At 39.8% G+C, this 20,676-nt stretch overlaps 1 protein-coding gene across 4 annotated transcripts in view; it reads right to left on the bottom strand.

The window, feature by feature from the left end:
- Positions 1-9,086: 9,086 nt before the first annotated feature.
- Sohlh2 (spermatogenesis and oogenesis specific basic helix-loop-helix 2) overlaps positions 9,087-20,676 on the bottom strand; it is a 50,616-nt gene continuing 39,026 nt past the window's right edge. For 2 of the 4 annotated variants that reach the window (XM_047552101.1, XM_047552103.1), the window contains exons 7-11: positions 19,304-19,451; positions 19,050-19,138; positions 18,288-18,409; positions 14,696-14,952; positions 9,087-9,198 (exon numbers count right to left, since the gene is read on the bottom strand). In XM_047552101.1, the coding sequence (XP_047408057.1) occupies positions 9,154-9,198; positions 14,696-14,952; positions 18,288-18,409; positions 19,050-19,138; positions 19,304-19,451 (661 nt within the window). In that variant the 3' untranslated portion in view covers positions 9,087-9,153. Of the gene's footprint in view, positions 9,199-12,352; positions 13,130-14,695; positions 14,953-16,333; positions 16,412-18,287; positions 18,410-19,049; positions 19,139-19,303; positions 19,452-20,676 lie in introns of those variants that run through there. The other 2 variants (XM_047552102.1, XM_047552104.1) reach the window with 2 other exon arrangements.

A 20,676-nucleotide genomic window follows, 5' to 3' on the forward strand; every position in this document is an offset into this window, starting at 1 on the left:
GAACTCGTCACTGGTCAACGGAGGTATCACTTTTATTCTCTGCCTCTTTCCTGTGTTTTGAGATGAGGCCTCGCTGTCGAGCTGGCTTCTGCCCTCTTCTCACATCAGCCCAACTCGAATCTTTGGATGTCGATCACATGAGGCAGCCGGTCTCCACACAAACATCCATCAGCAATGCTGCCCAGCAGTTATAGGACTGGGTGCAACAGCAGCCTCACATTCTTGGTCATGCTCCTAGTTTTGGAACCCGCTAACTTCCAGCCCCGCTTTCTGTCCAGAGTGCTATGGAAATCATCACAGAATCTAATACTCAAATCTGAGTAAAAATGTTAAGACTGCCATTTCAAAAGCTGGGAATCCTTAGGACCAAGAAAACTGTGCAGATGAAAACTTAACCACATGCAGTCCCTGGTTTTATCTGAATCATGTAAAAACACATATCACTGAGAAAACAATCTTTGTGATACCTCATTAATAAGGATGACTGTAAATAGTGATGCCAAACCTCACAGCTGGATGGCGTGTTACTCTATTTCCAATTACTTATCTTCAGGCAATCCATTGTTTTCACACTTCGGATCAATCACCTTTTGATGAGTGGGTACTAACCTCTCCTTCCTCTTTATAGCTGTAATTATTTTTGTTTTCTGGCCTTGAGTATGCTTTCTGTGTTTGATGGAGTACTGCTTTTAAGACCCAAGGTTTCAAAATGTGGATGCTTTTATTTATTCTCAGCTATAAATTAATTCTATTTTAATTTAAAAATTTACAGTTGTTTCCAAAGGCTATTTTTGTTGTGAAGGTGTTAATTATTTTCTGGGCCTAACTTGTGATAGTTGGCCTAATTATTGCAGGTCCAACACTGAACTTGGTTTATTATTGCTTTGATTTAGCTCCACTGAGGGACTGACCTACAATGCCTTTTCTTTTTAAAGCCAGAGAATTAATACTGTGGTTGGATTGATGCAATCGCTTCCTAACCAGCCTCTCTGCTCTTATCTTCATCCTCACCCTCTGACCCACAGTCCATTCTCAAGGTGGCAGTTGGGTGAACCTCTGAGTGCAAAGATTGTATCATGTCACTCCTGTGTCAAAACCTTCTAAGGGCTTCATTTCATTCAGAGAAATCAAAACCCTCCTTCCAATGACTTTGGCCCTGGGTGATCTGGTCCCTGCAAGGTGAACAACTTGAGTGGATCTCACATACATTATGCTGGGGAAAAGAAAACATGCACAAAAAAAACACAGTAATATTCTAAGACAATTTTTTCAAAAATAGGTAAAATAACGTGTTAAAAGTCATGGTAGTTGTTATCTTTGGGGAAAAGCAAATGAAATCAGGAAAAGGAAGCAGGCTTCTGGGGCGTGAGCATTCTATTTCTTGTCCTGGGTGTTCGTACACAGTGCATTCACTTTGTGGTAATTCACTGAATTGTACACCTATGATTTGTGCACCTTCCAGTCTGGTAATTACACTTCAGTCAAAATGCTCACGAGAGAAAGGAGGTGTGAGAGTGAAGAAAGCAAGCATGAAACAACCCTTTCAAGGAGTTTTTATCTACAGGAGAACAAGGAAGCTGAGCAGTAGCTAGAAGGAAATGAGGTGGAGTCAAAGAGGGTTTTGTTTGATTTTTAATAAAAAAAACTCTGAGTAAGTGTATTGTGCTGTAGAATTGATCTCGTATAAAGGGGTTACCCCAGTGTTCAAAAGGGGAGAGAACTGTTAGGCCAGATGTTAGGGGCAGTTTTGGTTCCTTGATAACTCCCAGAAAAACACTCCGCAGAAAGGAAAAGAAGAAGATGGCGCAGGGTTTCTCCTCAGTTATCGGAATTTCGGGCTGGGAGGAACCAATCGCGGAGGAGAATTATTACAGACTGACTGATGGACCAATGACATATTAGAACGTAATGTGGGAGGCAGGAAGATTACGGCAACGTAAGCCGGAAATTCCTGTAACGGGAGAGGCGGGCGTAACACAGATTGACAGGTGTTTGGGAGGTTGGATTCCTTACAAGGACAGTTGTTCAGGATCATCCTTGAGTCAAGAGAGGATGGGACTCGGGCAGGAGTGGAGGTGTACAGGGAGGACCTAAAGAGGATCAGGGCATGAAGGGCTTTTCTGTGGACATCTAATTCCTGAGGAAGTGCCTGGGTTCATGGTGGGTGGAAGACTGGGTCAAGACTATAGTGGTGGGAGAGTGACATGAGACTCTGACTTCTGGTGGTGAGCAAATTAAATGAGTGAGGAAGAGTCATGGGATGAGTCCCTGTGAACTTTCAGGGGAAAGGTGATCATTGCTAATTACAGCCTCTTTGGGGATTGGGTTCAGCTGATTGTGGTGGGGCAGACCACCATGCTGTGATGGGAGGAGAAAAATAAGTGGCTGCCTTTATGGTCCCTATGTCACTTCTGTAGAAGACTCAGTAAATTGTTAGATATAGATCTGAGAAATAAGGATATGTACATTAAAAATCTTGATATTGTTGCCAAATAAGTGATACAGATTTTTTATTTCTGTGCAGACATATGATCCATTCCCTTTTTTACACTGTAACAGTTCATAATCTTTGTCTAATCTGGTGAGTTAAAAGCAGCTCATAGTTGCTTGTATGCTATTTTTGCTAATATCTTTTCATATATTTATTCTTTTATGTTACTTCATGAAATGCTGTTCCTGACCTTTGGCCATTTTTCTCTCTGGTTGCTTGTATTTTTCCTTATTGATTTGAAGAGCTCTTTGCATATTAGGGAAATGAGTCATTTGCCAGGCATATATCTATTGAAAATATGTGGAGAGCATTGTTGGATCATATGGGTCTGTACTTCATTGCCATTCTTTAAAAAAAAAAAAAAAAGGCATCATGTCATGTTTATGAAAATGAATATTTTTTCTTTAAAGAATTTTATGGTTTTATTTTTCAATTCCCTAAATCTATAGTATATTGAGAATTTAGCTGAATAAGGTCTAAATACAGTTTTATGTCTTAATTTTTTTTTTCTTCCAAATAGCTAGCCAGTGGTCCCATTGCAGTTTCTGGATTAATCTGATTTGCCCTAGCATACTTGAAATACAACTTAATCCTCCCCCAGTCTAAAAGATGCTTACGATTCAGCTGAAGAGGAGGGCTCATCTGGATCCAGTCACACTCCATCAACCAGAGGACTTTTTCTTTCTCCTTGTCAGCAAATTGAGTATTTCACACTTACTCCATCGCTGCAAACTCTCTATCCGAGGCTACATTAATCTGACTCTTACTACATTTCTCTGTCTTCAACACATTAAGGTCCTATTTGAGTCATTGACCAGAAGTAGACAAGTGATCAGCAAATAATTAATCAGGGTTTCCTTTCCTGTTTTTATAAAAATAGAAATTTATTACCTTAGGAAGACTTTGTAACTTGCTGGGAATGGTTGATCTTTGCAAATACTGACCCATGTTGTACCCTTCCTTGAAGTGCTCACATGCCCCTCCCTCTCTGGCACCCTGTGCATGTGTTCCATTCCAGTAAGTCTCTTGGTAATATGCTTGATGCTTCCAGCTCACTGACCATTAGAAAGAATTCTATCAAAGTCACCATAATAAAGGACATGCTTTAAGTATTTGTCTTCTGGAATGTTCATACAAATGAGAATCTCAGTTGCTGACCACGCAGGACAAAGGAGGCCCTGCTGTAGTTATGGGTTACTGTGTTCTCTCCATACCCTTGTATTATATGATCACACTTAACTTTTCCACAAAGAAGCAAGCGCTCTCCATAGTCATATCAATGACAGTGCCTCCTCACACACACTGTTCCAAGTAGCTTACTCTCTCACCCCTACATCTGCTCTTACCTCCGTTTTGTCCTTCAATCTCATCCCTCTATCTACTTGGAGGTCAATAGGTATTAACCACACAGGGCTGAGCACTCCGTCCACTGATGGTCTGCATTGAAGTGCCCATCACCCTTCCTGCTCACATGCCCTCCCTTTCCTCTCTTCTAGAAAGCTGACATTTCCTGGGTCTTCGTGATCATAATTCTCCTGCCCATTCCCTTGGCTCCCTAGGCCCTTTCTTTGTCAAGAATGCTCAGAGAAACCCCACTTAAATCTCTTCCCTATGCAGTTCCAGAAGCCAGATCTGCCAGGAGAGAATCGCAAATGCCCTGTTCTCACTTTACCCTCAGGACCAACAAGGTACTTCAAGGGAGCTCCCCTACTTCATGGCAAATCTACATTTCCATGGTTTATTCCCTCTCCCAATATCTTAGAACATTATTTCAGTCTTCCTTCTTCTCCAACCCTTCCAAACTCCCATCACCACCTGTCAGCCGTCCTGTGTCCGAGTCGGTATGTGCTGCCTTCTCTCCTGTTCCCAGTGATGGGCTGCACCTCCTCTGGTCTCCGCACCCCTCCAGCCTACTCAACACGACTCCAGCAATTATACTCTCTCTGCATCATCTTTTCTTCTTCACAGAATAATCCCCCATCGGTATATGGACATGTTAAATTCTCTTAAAGACACCCTATTCTGGGCTTGGGCTGGGGCTCAGTGGTAGAGCGCTTGCCTAACGTGTGAGGTACTCGGTTTGATCCTCAGCACCACATAAAAATAAGTAAAAGGTATAATGTCCATCTACAACAACAACAACAAAGACACCCTATTCTAACTCCATGTCCCCTCTGCCTAGTTACTACCCCATTTCTCAACGCCCACTTTGTGAGGAAATGCCAAAAAAAAGTTATCTATTGTTGTCTTTATATCTGCTTCTCTCATTCTCTTGAACACTTCTAAGAAGGCTTGTATCTTTGCCAGTCCACCAAAACCACTATTTTCACTAACTGCTTTTCATTACCCACGGCCAAAGCACCATCATCGGTTGCCTAACAGATTCTCATTCATCTATTTCTGTTCTCTCCCCCTAAAAGTCTGTTCTAACCAGCGGTCAGACTGGTCCTAGCAAAATGTACTCATGGTGTGCCTCCTCTGCTCTATCTTCCCTCAGCTTACACCCGGCGAGAGGCCAAAGCCCTAACACAGGCCTTTGGGATCCTCATCTTTGGCTCCCCATGTCCCCTCCATTGCTCCCCTCTAGCCTTACTGGCCTCCTTGATGCTCCATGAATACCCAGGGTCATTGCTCCCCAGAGCCTCTGCAGTCCCTGCTTTTTCACCAGGAATACTCCTTTCCCAGATGGCTTTGTGTGGTTTGTTCTCTTGTTCTAATCCAGTATGTTTCCAAATGCCAGTTCAACAAAGTATCTGCCTTGATCTCCCTATCTAAAATAGCATCCCAACTCAACCCTGGTTCAGCTTCCTTTTCCTTAGGGTACCTACCACAGCATTTTATATTTATTTACTTCACATATTCTCTGCTAGAATTTAAACTCATTAAAGGAAGGAGTTTGCTAGAACAGTGCCTGCTACATAAAGGAGATTCAATAAACTCTTGCTGACTCAATGTGTCACACGGATATGTTTTCATAACTACAAAGACACAACTATGACATTTATTGTAACAGTGTTTGTGAAAATAAGTGGAAAAAGCTAAATTTGCATGATTGGGAAGCTAAATGCATTTTGGGATATTCTTAAAATAGAACAGAACTTCAGCCATTAGAAGGGTGAAGTCATGATTCTAATTTGGTAAGAAGTCAAAATGAATCACTACATGCATACTTCATATGTTTTCATATGCACAAGAGTATATCTAGTAGGATATATCAAGTGCTTATGAGTGATTATCTCCAAAGAACAGAATTTCAGGGGAAATGAGATTTTTATTTTATATACTTTTGTTTAAATTGTATAAACTCACATTACTTCTATAATATAAATTAAAATATCTTAACAGAAAGGAGATAACAGTGATACTGTAGTTTACTGATATTGTCTATGGGTCTACATAAAAGGCAGGAAAACAAAAGTTACAGGGGAAAATAGTGGAAATGTGGCATGCTTTCAGCAAAGGAAAAGAGCAAAACTTGTATAAAATGGAGTAAGCAATAAAATTAACAGTATATTTATTGAGCACCCATTATGGGAAAGGTGCTATCCTTAATGACAGGTGGCATGAATTCTATTCCTCAGAGCAAACTTGCAAGCTAGTTATCAGTTCTACAGATGATAAACATGAAACTCAAAGAAATGGTTGCTCATAGACCCCAAGTTAAGATCAGAAGCATCGGAGCTGGGATTCAAACTTATCACATCCCCTCTCACATAACTGAGCCCCTTAGGCTGGGGGCAGGTTGGTGGAACACCTGGAATTAGAGATTACCAACCCAGCTGTGGACTCCTTAACAACCCAGACTCAGGTGGAGAAGCCACATAAACTGTGTATTCTCCCTGTGCTAACAGAAGGCTCCAACCTGACTTTGGTGGGAGTGGTAGGGAGTAGTGGAGGATGAACAAAAGGGTGTCAATGTCAGTTTGTGCTCTTCTAAGTGGATAATCACAAAGGAAAGAGTGCGGCTTTTCCAGGACCTTAAAACTCCCCAATAGGGGTTGAAGAATTGCAGCAGCTCATAGGAACCCAAATACCCTGTTTAGGATTCTACAAAGCTGGGACGAGTGGCATGAAATGACATTGAAAACCACGATTCTTTTCCTTCCTGTGCTGGCAGTGTCTCGGCGAGTAGACAGGCTGCAGGAAGGAAGGGTAGTGAGACAGTAATAGTAGCTGCCATTTGGTGAGGATCCACTAGATGCTAGGAACTTTATGAACATTGGCTTTAATCCTCGGAACCTGAATAAGTGAATATGGGCACGCCCATTTTATAGGAAACGGGTGAAAGGAGGTAAATAATTTACCCAAATGTACACAATTAGTGGGTAGTAGTGTTAGGCCATGAGGGCATCATTGTGACTTCCAAATTCATGCTCTTTCCAAGACACCAAATTGCCTCCCTTATGGGAGCTTGCCCATGTGGAAGGTACTCAGTGCCCAGAGTTGAACAATGGACAAGTAGGATTTGGATGAGCATCAGGCACTGGGTGATACAGAGGCAAATCTGTCTTCATGATAAAGGTAAGATCCTAGGAATGGAAAAGAACAGTATTGGGGACAAGGAGGAGGAGACAGGTCTGGGCCAAGGAGGAAACAGTCCCCATAGCTTTGCTTCCTTGCCTTTAAGTGGGAGCAGAATATCCAAGTGTACACAATGAAAAATAATTTTCGGCTGGAAGCCTGCCATGATTGGCTTGGCTTTGCCAAAGGGATCTGATTAGTATTCTTGAGCTTTCATTAGCATGTGAAGGAAATACCCAAATGACACAAAGCCAATTCTAGTAGCTGAGATTTAACATTTTAACCCAATTTCTCTAATGCAGTTAACCTGTGATAAAATGCTGTCCCGGTATCTCCTTTTCGTGAAACTATTTTCGGCCTCAACAAACCAACCATTTATACAAGCACCTTCACATTCACCTCTGCCAACCTCAGCTGCGGACATGCCTCCTTGTAGACTAAATTTACATCATTTGCTGCTGGGGTAGAAAACTGGGAGTATTTTTCCCAGCCTTGCCTGGATCACAGCCAAGGTTGTAAGTGCAAATCCCTTAACATGATCTCCCTGTAACCGCCCCTTGTGTGACACAATCCCACCCCAGAGAACAGCATTTTATTACATCCTTTGTTGCAGGTTTTCCATTTTAGGGAGAATTGATAGCGATACTAAGTATAAACACATTTTCTGCCAGTCAAATTCTGTGGCTAGGTTTTCAAAAAGGAGCTGCGAAGTCTTGTGGCCAGCAATAATATTTATATTAAAACTTAAGGCTCTTGCCTCACAGGGTGAGGGCAATGGTGGTCAAGAAAGGAATTCCCTTCCCCATATGCAATTTTTCTCATGTGTCTCAAGAAAGCAAGAGAGTATTTTGAGCTCAGTAAATCCTGCAGTACTTTCTCAGTTGCACAAGATTAGGATCAACCCTTTAAAAAGTCCCTTAATGCCAGGACAATCTGTTCACAAATTTTTCCAAACAGCATTTTCTTTTGCTTTCCTTAACTCTGTCAAAGGCTTAGGGGCATTTCTGTCCAGCTCTTGACTCACCTGACCTTATGAAAGAGCAGAACTTCCTTTGCACTAGGAAAAGAAAATCACAGAATGTCTCTTTCAGCAAGACGCCTAAAATAATTATTTTATCAGTTAAATGTCACAAAAGGGTAGTTCAATTATAGTGCTCTATTAGGAGATAAAAATCAATGCTTCAACTCTTTGATTATAATAAATAAAATCTAAAAATTAAAAAAAACAATTACTCCAGGACTGTGAATCCTGAGGGTTCTTCCCCTGTTTATTAATGTTTAATGAACATTAGGTTCAGGAGTATTACAATACAATATGAGAAAACCAGTATGAACCCACAGGAGAAGGGAAAGAAACCAGTAAGCTTATTCTTGTTTCTATGTACATACCTTAATATACCCATGGCTATGGGAAAGGTTTTCAACTTTTCAATGGTTTGTAGTTCAAAATTGAGTTCTACTTTCAGGTCTATGGGGAAAGTAATCTGCAAGGTACTTGCCATGTCGAGACTTGTCCAGGGGCTTAAAAATGACAAGGGGTCTCATAACTCCTATGCCATAGAATTTTTTATGCGTTTAGCTACTGTTTGAGGGACATAATGAAGTAGCTTAGACAGGTTGAGAGGAGGAGAGATTCATGTTTTATAAAATACCACCATTCCCAACACTCTCACATACCCTTAAGGCTATTTGGGTTAGAAATCAGTAGAAAGAAATATCTGCAAAGACTTCTTGGGATACACAGTTTAGCAGACCACTTCTCAGAACAAGTTGATCTGTGTGTTTTAGAAATCTATTTCACTGAAGTTTCTCCCAGCAGTGTTCAATCACACTTGTTTTATAATCTGACTTCCAGAAAACTGATTTGAGATAAAAATATAGTTTTACTACAGTCTGATGAGTAAAATTCAGTAGCATACAAGATATTGATATAAAAATGTGTGTGTGTGTGTGTGTGTGTGTGTGTGTGCGTGCGTGCGCACATTTTCCCAGTTTCTTAAAAAAATTTTTTTCCTGGTGTTTTCAGAAAGAACATTACTCTGGATTGTAAAAACAACCTTGAAAAAAAAGATAAGGGATTTCTCTGTCCTCCACAGAAGTGTCATGTTTCCATGGTGATGAAAACACCTCTTGATACCAGATTAACCAAGGTGATCCTGGGTTTCCTGTTTCCTCATTCCATGTACCTGGGAGACACACAGAAGGAAAGGGGAGAGTGAGGGACGTACCTGATAGGTGGAAAGAAAACTGCCAGAAGGCTCTGGGTTTGGTCTGGTCAATGCCATGAAATGACCAATGTTCATTATTTTGCATAGTACCACTATGCTCAAGTGGTATTCAACGTTGAACAATACCTTTAGAGTAACTTTACAAATATAAAAGATCTAGTAAAAATTCAAAGCACCTCCCTTCACCCAAGCAGTTTCCATTGCCATCTAGATAAACTGAGGGCAACCCTACCACACTCGTTTTCCTGAGACATACCTACTGGAAACTCCCAGCATCCACTCCCATATTTGATTTCCCCATAACTGTGCTATGTCATCATCACACTTATCAAAGCAGTTTCTGAACCCACCTCCTTAGCAAAACCTTTCTTCATCAGGGTGTAGGTAATTCTGGACTGGGGAGGGTTATGTTCTTTGTACTTTACCTCCCGTTATGGTTTGGATATGATGTGTCCCCCAAAAGCTCACGTGTGAGACAATGCAGGAATTTTCAGAGGGTCATTAGATTACAAGAGCTGCAACCTAATCAGTGGATTAATTCATTTGATGGATTAATCATTTTAATGGATTAATGGGTAGTAACTTTAGGCAGGTAGGGTATGGCTAGAGGAAGTAGGTCACTGGGGTTGTGCTTTTGGGGATTATATTATCCCTGGATCCTTGCACTCAGGATTTCTGCTTCCTGGTTGCACAAATTGAGCAGTTATTCTTTGCCACGCCATTCTGCCATGAAGTTCTGCCTTACCATGGGCCCAGGGATATGGAGTTGGCTGACCATGGACTGAACCTCTGAAACTAAGCCAAAATCAACTTTTCCTCCTCTAACTTGTTCTTTTTGTTATAAAGGTCACATTAACACAAAGCAGACTAAAACACTGGTTTCTAGTCCTTACTACGCCCTTGAGTAGCATGTTATAAATGTGTCAGTGGCTTCCAAACCTAGTTGTGTATCAGAATCATCCTACCTATGCAGAGTACTGCACTCTACAACTCTGGAATGAGGAGCTCTGGATAAGGATCCTAAAAGGGATTGTTTTACTAAATAAACAAGTGTTGCCAAGTTTGAGAGTCAATGACGTATCAGTTTGGTTTGTTTCTGTTTTTCTGTCTCCTATGTTTATCTGCAGCTGTTTAAGTGCAAGGGATATGTTTTAAGCAGGAATAACCATATATCTGCATATATATCCAATAGGGTTTGTTACAATGCAGATTCCCAGGTACCAGCTTAGCCAAGTGTACCAATGAGTCTCTGGGGTATGGCCTGGGAGTTTGAATTTAAACAAGTTCCCCCATACCTGTATAAGTGACTCCTATGTACAAAAGAGCCACTGCTCTTTCAGGAGTCACAGTACCTTCATTTATTTATATGTGGTGCTTTCAGGTCCCCTGCAGGGACCAGGCAAGCACTTTAATGAATGAGGCGGACTGGGAAAAGTGATCAAAGGAAAACTGATATCCCATGTAAAAAGGCAGGCACTTCGATCAAGCAGTTGTGCCTAAGCTTTGAGTTTTTCAGAAGCTAGAAATAAGGAGAAATTCAATTTATCATATTTTAAAAAACAGGTAGAAAAAAAAAAAAAAAACCACCGGCTGCTAGCAATTTGTGCCCCTCTGCATTTAAGGTTTTACTCATGTACCTCAGATCTTTGGTAACTGGCAATGCTTAATGTCATTAGGAGTCTGACCAAGTGATTTTTTATGCTGAATTATATAGTGTAACCACAGGATGACCAGGTCCTATGGATCATCTGGGACACTCCTACCATGTCATGTTTGAATTCCCCTCTCAGTGCTGATGATACCTCAACCCTTCTCATCTCTCATCCAGCTCTCCTGCCTGCACTGCACATACCTGAATGTATTTTGGCCACCTACACTAGGATATCCCACCACTACCTCAAGTGCAACATGGTCACAAATAAAATTGTCATCTTCTCGTGCCATTCCTCCAAGTGCTTTGGCCTTGTGCTCTCTCAGTGAATAGCAATACTATTCACTGAAGCTAGAAACATGAGGGTCCGTCTTAGTCCTCAGCCTCTCCTCAGACTACACTGGATCGTCTACCAAGTCTTGCCAAGCCTGCCTCCACCACTGTGAAACCTATAAGCCACCCCCTATTCTAGGCAAGTTTCTTGCACCGTTAAAAAAAAAAAAAAAAACTTTTTTAGTTGTATATGAACACAATACCTTCACTTTATTTATATGTGGTACTGAGGATTGAACCCAGTGCCTCCCATGTGCGAGGCAAGTGCTCTACCACTGAGCCACAACCCCAATCCCATCCTGTACTTTTTTCATTGTGAAAATTGCACATGCAGTGTCTCATGACCAGCCAACTTGATTTTACAAAGAAAATCCCACTCTAAGGGCTGAGACCCAGCTAATCTCTCCTCTTTGGCTGAGAGTTGAGATTACTGGGAAGAGCATAATTTATTAAAAATGAAATTTTGCATCACAGAAGAATTTGGACATGTGCATGAAATTGAGGATCATGGAACTGGCTTTGAAAATACAATATAGCTTTAATAATGGGTCGTTTAGACTCCTTTTCATGTGAAAGAATAAAGGGGACCAACATACAGTCAGATAGCTCTGAGGGTAACACTCCCTGGGTCATCTGTTGAAGAATTCCCAGCTATAGGCATCTCCCACCTCACAGGTGGATCTAGAAAACCCACCACCAAAGCAAAAGCCCCATCAGTAATCCAGACCAGCGGGGGACATGGGCAATCCTTCAAGTGCCCAGAATACCTCAGCAGGTTCTCTTTCAATTTAAAGCAATTACAGGCAAGAATATGAAGGGTAGTAATAAGCACATTACCATTTGTAGTAATAAGCACAGAACCTTGGAAACTTTTAAGTTATTTCATAATTATGTCAAACATCTACAGATTCCATCATCTTATACAATCATGTTATACAATTTAACATGAAAATTATGCCTGAATCATTAAGCTTTTCAAATTAAAAAATCTGGTAAAATCAAATTCCTTGCAAAGTAGGACTAAAAGAGGGATCATGTTTATGAAACAAAGACAATTTTCAGGGTCAGAACTGAATACTTTAATAAAACTTATGCATAAGAACTATTTGGTGAAATATAAAACAAATATTTTTCTCCCCCAATTTTCAACAGTTTTTTTTTTTTTTTTTTTTTTTTTCCTAATGCAGAGATCTGCTAGTCTGCAACTAAGGATCCAGAAAGAAAATCTTGCCTAATATTAGCTTATCTTTGTATGCAAAGGTTTGTGAAATGCAAAGGCAAACACAGCAATTTATTCATTAGTAGTTAAGGGAAGAGGCAGACACCCTTCAGTATCTCTCTGTATAGCTTAGTTTTTGGATGATGGATAAAGAAGGAAGCTCTTTAAAATGTCAAATCTAGAAAAGATAACCTCTAGAAATAAGTGACAGTAATTCTTATTGATACTAAAATAAGAATCAAATTGTAGTATTTGTGCTCAGTGACACAGCTGTGTCAATGCACCTTTCCAATCTTATCCTTTCATCAAGTCCACATGGATCTTCTTTGTAGTGTAATATTTTTTACAAACTGTGGAATATTTTTTGATGAGAAAAAAAAAAAAAAAGAGTCTAGGTCGCCTAGGCCATTTTTTCTTGAAGCTCTCTGGATGAGGGAGATCCAAGTGTGTATGTGGATGAGTGAAAGCCTGTGGCTACCACTTTCACAGCCTGTCTTTCTATCAGCAGAAGCTGTTAGCACATTTATCAGAAGCCAGACAATGCCAGCTCTTTTGATATTAGGTCTCTGGGTGTAGCTTTCAAAATTATTCTTTGTTCCACTCTTCCTGTATTGTCAAACCGTGACCAGCAGGTGGTCTACAATGTGAATTTCAAACATGTGCTGTTAATATGCCCAAAACTGTTGCTGCAGAGGGGGGAAAAAAAAACAAAAAACAAAAAACAAACAAACAAAAAAAAAACACATTAATCGAATCCTGCCCATTCTTATTTGTAATGTCACAAATGTATTTTTGATGTCCTAAAACGATGAAATAATTTGTAAAACCATGTGAAATCTTCAGGTGACTAAACCTACAGGTTTAAAAATATGTACTGTTATTAAAAGTAATTTTCTTAAAATTCAGCAACAAAACCATAAGGAGTAAGTGTCAACAACTTATAATGTTCTTGGCGCTATGTCAAGTTCCTGTAGACCCAGCTACTTCGAAGTCTGAGGTGGGAGGACTGTTTTGAATCCAACAACTAGAGACTAGACTGGGCAATAAAGCAGATCCCATCTCAAATAAATAAATAATAATTTTGAAACCTTTTTTTTCATTTACCCTGAGCTTCCCATTGGAATACTGACGATCATTAGAAACATTACTATAACCTCAGGTTCTAATATTTCTTTGGAGTTCTTTTTGGAATATTTTTCTCATGACATTTTTTGGAACAGTCACTATTATTCCCATTTTATAGATATCATACAGAGATAATAACAGTATCTACCCTCAAAGGATTGCTTTGGGATCCTTTAAATCATCCACATTAAATACATGAATGGCACATTATCTATTGAGTCCTCAAAACATGTCAGGTATTATTTATGTGCAAAAGTATTAGTAACAATATTAAGTTTATCAGAAGTTCATTTTAAGCAGGTTAATTTTGTTTGGGTCTTTCACTAAAACTGGAAGTTCTTCTAAAAATAAAGGTTCTACAGTTTCCATATGCTAATTTATCTGCCTGGAATGCTCTTCCCCTCCTTCACCCTTGACTTGGAACTCCTTACCTGGCTAATTTTTTGTCTTTAGAGCTTGGCTTGACAGAACTTCTCAGGGGCAAGCAGATCTTCCCCTCTTTTGAGTCCAGATTATATTACATATATTGAGATATTTCCTTACATGCTCCAGGCCATATCCCAAGTGGCTGCTTCTTTGCAGCACCTCACGAAAGCAGGGGTCACACAAGTCTATTTTTATATACCATCTTCTTAGCCCAACAGGTAAGCATGATGCTCAATGATTATCTGTTACATTATATCTATTCTCTGAAATCTGCCTGGTGGTGACTGGAACATGAGGCTTTGATACAGTGGGAGCCAGGGAGACCAGCAGGAGAGAGAAAGCTGCAGCCAGTTATGGAGTCAGCTGAGGGTGAGGATGGTAAAACAGACTGTGGCCTCCTAGGAGCTGAGTAGAAGCAGAGGGGAGGGGCAATCAGCACCAGAGGATATCAGGTTCCATCTGGTCATGTAAGGTCCAACACAGATTCACTGATTCTAGAAATTCAGATACCAACCCTGCAGACTGGAAAATCAGAACCTGGATCTACTGTACGGGTTTTCGCCCATCAGGCAGAGTAACTTAAAAACTAGCACAGCTCTAGGTCTCTAGAGCCTTCCAACCACAGTATGACAATGAAGTCCAAGTACTCTGCTGGCCAGAGGGAGAGTTCAGTCTGACTCACAGACCCCACAAAGACTTACCAGACAGTTGGGATGTGTTGTACACGTCTGGCCCAGCACAGAATTGCAGTGCTGGGGGAGAAACTTTGAGACTTTGGGCACAGCTGACGGTAAATGAATTGAAATGCTCTGATTTGTTACGGCAGGTGCATCGTAGGAAGGGAAAACTTTAGAATAGTATCTGAGAGCATGAAAGGAATTAAGGGAGAGGGCTGCACTGGGAATTCGAGTTTTATACAGATCACCAACGTCACTCTCTGAAGTGGAGCCTGACTGACCTGTAATAAGAAAACAAGCATCTATCAATACTATAATACTATAATACATAATTCCGTATTTCTAGGTGACCATATTTAAAATATATTATTCTGTTTCATTTCCTCACATTACATACTTGTACTACTGCTATGCTCAAATGCTGATGGAAAAAAGTGATATTTAATACTTTATACACATTATAAATTAGTTTTCATGTGTCATGAAAAGAGATTTTTAGAGGAACAGCAAATTTCTGTGCCTCTCTTGGTGTGTGTGTGTGTTTGTGTGTGAATGTGTGTGTGTGTGTGTGTGTGTATGTGTGTGTTGGGTTCCATCATAATCAAAACTGGCCATCACTATGAAGCAAGGAAGAATGTGGGAAAGAACAACTCCATTCATTCAAGAATAAAGCCTGGTTGATTTTCTACCACTGAAGTGAGAAATAACATCTCATACCACAAAAAATATTTAAATATAAAATGTTAACAATGTAATTTGAAGTAACACTGTGAATATCATTTTTTTGGGACATCAACAATAATGAAACTGAAAAAATGTAATTTTATGTATACTTTAAATGCAAATGTACCGGGAATATTTGTGAAAAATAAAACAAATGTGTACATAGATTAATGCAAAAGACAAGCTAATAGAGTCTAAACATGTCCATGTTACAGGTTAGGCTCAGCACAGAAATTTTAGGACTTTGGGTAGCCTCTTAGCTTTGATATCCTTCAATTTTCTGACCTGGGTGGTAAGAGTGAAATTTGCAAGACTTGACTCACAGCAATTCTTCTGATCCTCTTTAAAAAGTAATTTGGCATCATACATTAGGATATATATATATATATAAACACACACACATACACTCATGTTCTCTGTTCTCTAATTCATCCATGACAAACTTCCAGGAATGCAGTCTAAGGAGAAGCCCAAAATACAGAAAACCCTATATATGGGGAAGTATTTCCAATCATGTGATGTGTAAAATCTCTCTACTCACAAATAGAAGTGCTAAATATAGGTAAGATGGCTAAGAAAATTACTCCATAAATCATTTGCTAAACTATTAAAATCATTAAAATGGTGATGAGAGCTGCGTTACAATAAAGCATATATGATACAAAGTTAAGTAAAACAATCAGGAAACAAATGGGATGTTCAATATGTTTACTACTATAGAAAAATACACCCGGAAAAAAGACTCGAAGAGAATACATACAAAATGAACAGTTATGAGCTTAGAGTAGCAAAGGACCCATATTACTTTTCAAAAGGAAAAATATACACAAACAAAATAAAAGTGGGGATTTGACTGATTGACCTTGCAGGTATCCTCTGGTTTAAACAAGTCACAAGCCTCTGCTCCTAGTGTATTTGTGTCTTCCCAAGAGCAGTCTCTTTGGATGATGCAATGCTATAAGATGCAGGGGCACACACAGGTCTGAACTCTGCCATGAAAATGGTACTTCAGATTTTCTGCACAATATAAACAGTGTTGCATGTTCAAGAAATAACATTGACAGGGATCTGCCTGCGGTCTGACCTCTATCTGTTTTAATCTAGGCCAATTTAATCATTCCATGTCACATTCAGCCACAGGTACTTTAAGCAGTTTAACTGTGGCTTACCGTGACATGTCCCCCTGCTCCATTTTCTTTCTCTCTTCCCTAGGCCAGAAAAGTCTAAATTGACTAAAAACACCCTGAGGCTTCTCTGATTATATGAATAAGAAGGACTGTGTTTTATTTTTGCCCCCTTTCTCTTCTGATTTTAGATATTAATTCTAGGGACCTTTTGTTCACATGGTCCCCACTATACCCCCATACATGCACACAGTACCTCTACTACAGCACATAAAATACTGGGTGAACCATGGTTTGCTTTTGTGATGTTCTCTGCCACTGATTTGCAAGTTCTATGAGAAAAAGAAGTGTATCTTGTTCATTTATGTGTCCTCATCTTTAAGGCAGGGACATTTAAGCAGAGAACTAAGGGACAGAATTGGAATCAACTGGAGAGTGACTGGGAGGGCATTCTCAGCACAAGGGAGGTGCTGAGAGCAGAATCTCTTAGAAGTCAGCAGAAGAGTCACCTAAGACTAGCTGGCCAAAGAGACAGGCAGACCTGTCACCCAGCATTCAGCATTCTGGAGAGGAATTCCATGCCTTACTGGTTTCTCAACTAAGATTTATCTTCAAGAATACCAAAAGTCACAAACTAGTTGCTGTATTCTTTTTGTTTGACTCTATTCTTTCCCATCTTATTTCTATAAATATGTGGGCATGCCTAGGTTTATGCAGCACATATGACAAAAATGCGTCCAAGTGGACAATGAATGTTTGCATAATGAACATTTATTGAGCACCAACTGTGTGCTAATCATTGTTTTAGGTATTAAAAATACAAGCAATAAACAAAATGGGCAAAAAGCAAAAGCAAAAAACCTTCCCAACTCTAGTCAGCAATCTAATGCGAGAAGACAGGCAATTAATAAAACATACAAGAAAAGAATATTAGCAGGTAGTGAGTGTTATGAGACAAAACCAGCAGAGAAAGTAGGTGAGGAGTCCCCTGCATCATGTATGGTGAGATGTGCAGCTTTAACTGGGCAATTGAGGACTCACGGAGAAGGCGTCATTTAAGCAGAAAAGTGAGGAGGTAAATACTATGTTAAATGCTCAGTACACAATCAGTACTGAATTAATATGAATACAATCAGTCCTCTGTATCTGTGGATTCCTCATCTAGGGATCAACCAGTCATGGATTGAAAAAAAATTTTTTTTTGATTACATCTCTACTGAATAGGCACAGACTATTTTTCTTGTCATTATTCCCTAAACAACACAATATAACAACTAATTACATAGCATTTACATTGTATTAGATATTGTAAGTCACCTAGAAAAGATTCAGAGTATGAGAGAGGAATGGACATTTTATATGAAAATAGCATGCCATTTTATATAAAGAACTTGAGAATCCAGAGTTTGGTATCTGCAGGTAGATCCAGAAAAAAATCCCCCATGGATACTGAGGGACAACTGTACTTCACTTCCCTTTAGATTCTATTTAAAATAAACCAAATTACCAATGCAGCAAGATGAATTTTCTGGTAATTAAGGTCAGTTTTTAATCCAACTGAATCCAATTTCTGGGATAACATTATTTAAATATCCATGGCCACGTTATGAACTTCAAGCTGACAATACTAGAAGGACTCATGGTGTATTCTTTCAGCTACACTTAAACCCCTGGTTATGCGAGCAAATGTTCGGAAGCCCGAATGTGCAAAGGATGTCCAGGCAGGCCCCAGCACCCCATAAGCAGCAACGGCATTAGATGTGGCTCACCTCTCACAATTTGATCCAAGGAGTCCCCGCCAGTATCAATGGAATACACATTCAAGCACTTGTTAGCCAGGAACTGGATCCCTCTCACAGGGGAGTAAGTGCTTGTCAACACACTGTTTTCCCTAAAAGGAAACAATAAATAACAGTTTTTATATCCCTCCAGAACACTGCTGAATTCAAATGCTGTTCTACCAATCAAGTTCTAAAAAACCCTGACAGAGCCTCACCTATGGATTATTTAAAATATGAGAACAAAGAATTGAACAGGACCCATGATGCTTCTTTAGGAATGACTGGCTATTCCTCTACAGTTTCTCTGTTTACATATTCTAATAAATCTAAATAAGGAGGCTATCATTCGGCATGTCACATTTTGTACTAGGGAGTTTATTTATGGACTGCTAACTGAAATGCTTGTCTGCATGTACCAGGGCCTTCAACCTCCTGGACACAGGCGCATTAGAATCCATCATGCCCCTGCTGAACTCCACAGTCACTATAGTCAGGTGCAGCCAACCTCCATTTTAAGGTCTGTGAATAACAAAAGGAGGAGTGAGAAAAATAATAAGACCAGGAGCCTGAGAATATTGCAAGTGTTCATTGCTATAATGAAATGATATACATCAGCAATGGGAAAAGTTCACTGATCCTAAGAACCTAAGTTCTCACTGTGGATGAATCCAATTCCTGTCTACACATCTGTCATCAGCATGAGAGATAAACAACAAGCAGGCTTTGGACTCACAAGAGCCCTCATCATACCTTTGTGCCAAGACAGTGCCTGGGAGGGATAGCTGGATAGGCACTTGTTTTTTACAAAATCTCCTATTGTTCTGAAGGGCTTCTGTAATCTGAAACATACAGTGATTGACAGATAACATTAGATAGATAATAGGTATTTTTACACATATACAAAGACACAAACATTTCCAGTTAAAAAAAATCAAAATAAAATTGTGTAGCATTAAATAGCATTGTCTATAAGGATAAAATTTAAAGCTTTAGGAGCTGAATACCTGGCCCATAATGGTTGGTGGGATTTTCTCCCGGATATATTTCACATAATCAACTGTTGCCTCAAGAATTGAAGCCGCATCATTCTTTCTCCCCTTTATATAAGGCAAGAGCGTACGCAGCTGCTCACAGCAATATTTGATTCGTTCTCTGATCAAAGAATGGCAGTAAATAAGGAATAATTAGTCTCATTTGTTTCCAGCACACAAGGACAATCCTTCCTTCCTTCTGGGTTTGTTTGCAAAGGAATGGCCCGTACTCTTCCCCATCTAGTCTCTTTCAGAGAAAGGTCATGTCCCCACAAGCCAGCGGCACTCACAACTCCTGAAATCACAAACTCCCAGGCACCTGCTCGTGCTGCACAAGAACTGCTGTTAAGGTCCAATGTTTGTACCTTGTACCCAGACCCTTCACCCTGGGCCTGCTGCAGTATACAAGGTGCACACACACCGGGGAGAAAACAGACTCTCACTGCCTACAGAATATTCTGCCCTCTGAGGAGAGAGCCACGTGCTCTGTGTGTGTCTTGTAAAGATATATGTATGTGTATGTTTGTGCATGTGTATGTGTATACACACACACACACACACACTCGCAGTTAGCATCTTGATAAATTGATGTCACTGGGACTGGACCAAATTCCAACAATAGATCAATTAGCACCTTGTAACAAATGGGCTTTACATGTAATTTGGTGGCCTGAGCCAAAGGAAAATGAGAAGATGACTTTCTTTCCATGAGGGAAGTACAAACAGAACAAATAAACTGATATGCAAATGAGAACAATGTGCAGGATAACATCAGAAGGAAACTAGATCTTTCAGAGTACTGAAGGGAAATAGAAATGTAGATTTGGTTTAATCCCTTGATGCCTTCATTCTTCAGTGTGCTCATAAATGAAGCATTTAATAATACACCTGTTTGGGCTGGATACGGTGATAACATACAGGGTGACTCTGCTAATTACTAGCTAGGACTGTAAGAAAATTACTAAACATCTCTGGGCCTTGGAATGGCAAAGAAATTAAGTTTTTAAAATGTGGTCTGATGTATAGTTAGTGGTTAAATATTCTAGATGAGTGATATTTCATTGGGCTTTGGGGGTTCTGGGGTTTCTTCAGAGGTGTCAGGCACCATTCTGGAAAGAAAAGTGGAGGAAGTCAACAATTTGACTATGTGACTGGCTTTAAAACCTAACTTTAAAAAAATATTTTAAAATGTTTTTTTAATTTGTAGATGGACATAATACCTTTATTTTTTTAATATTTATGTGGTGCTGAGGATCAAACCCAGTGCCTCACACATGCTAGGCAAGCGCTCTACCACTGAGTCACAACTGCAGCCCAAAAACCTTTTATAACTTTTGACGTGGTAT

Source organism: Sciurus carolinensis, chromosome 5, assembly GCF_902686445.1.
Source record: "Sciurus carolinensis chromosome 5, mSciCar1.2, whole genome shotgun sequence".
NCBI lineage: Eukaryota > Metazoa > Chordata > Mammalia > Rodentia > Sciuridae > Sciurus > Sciurus carolinensis.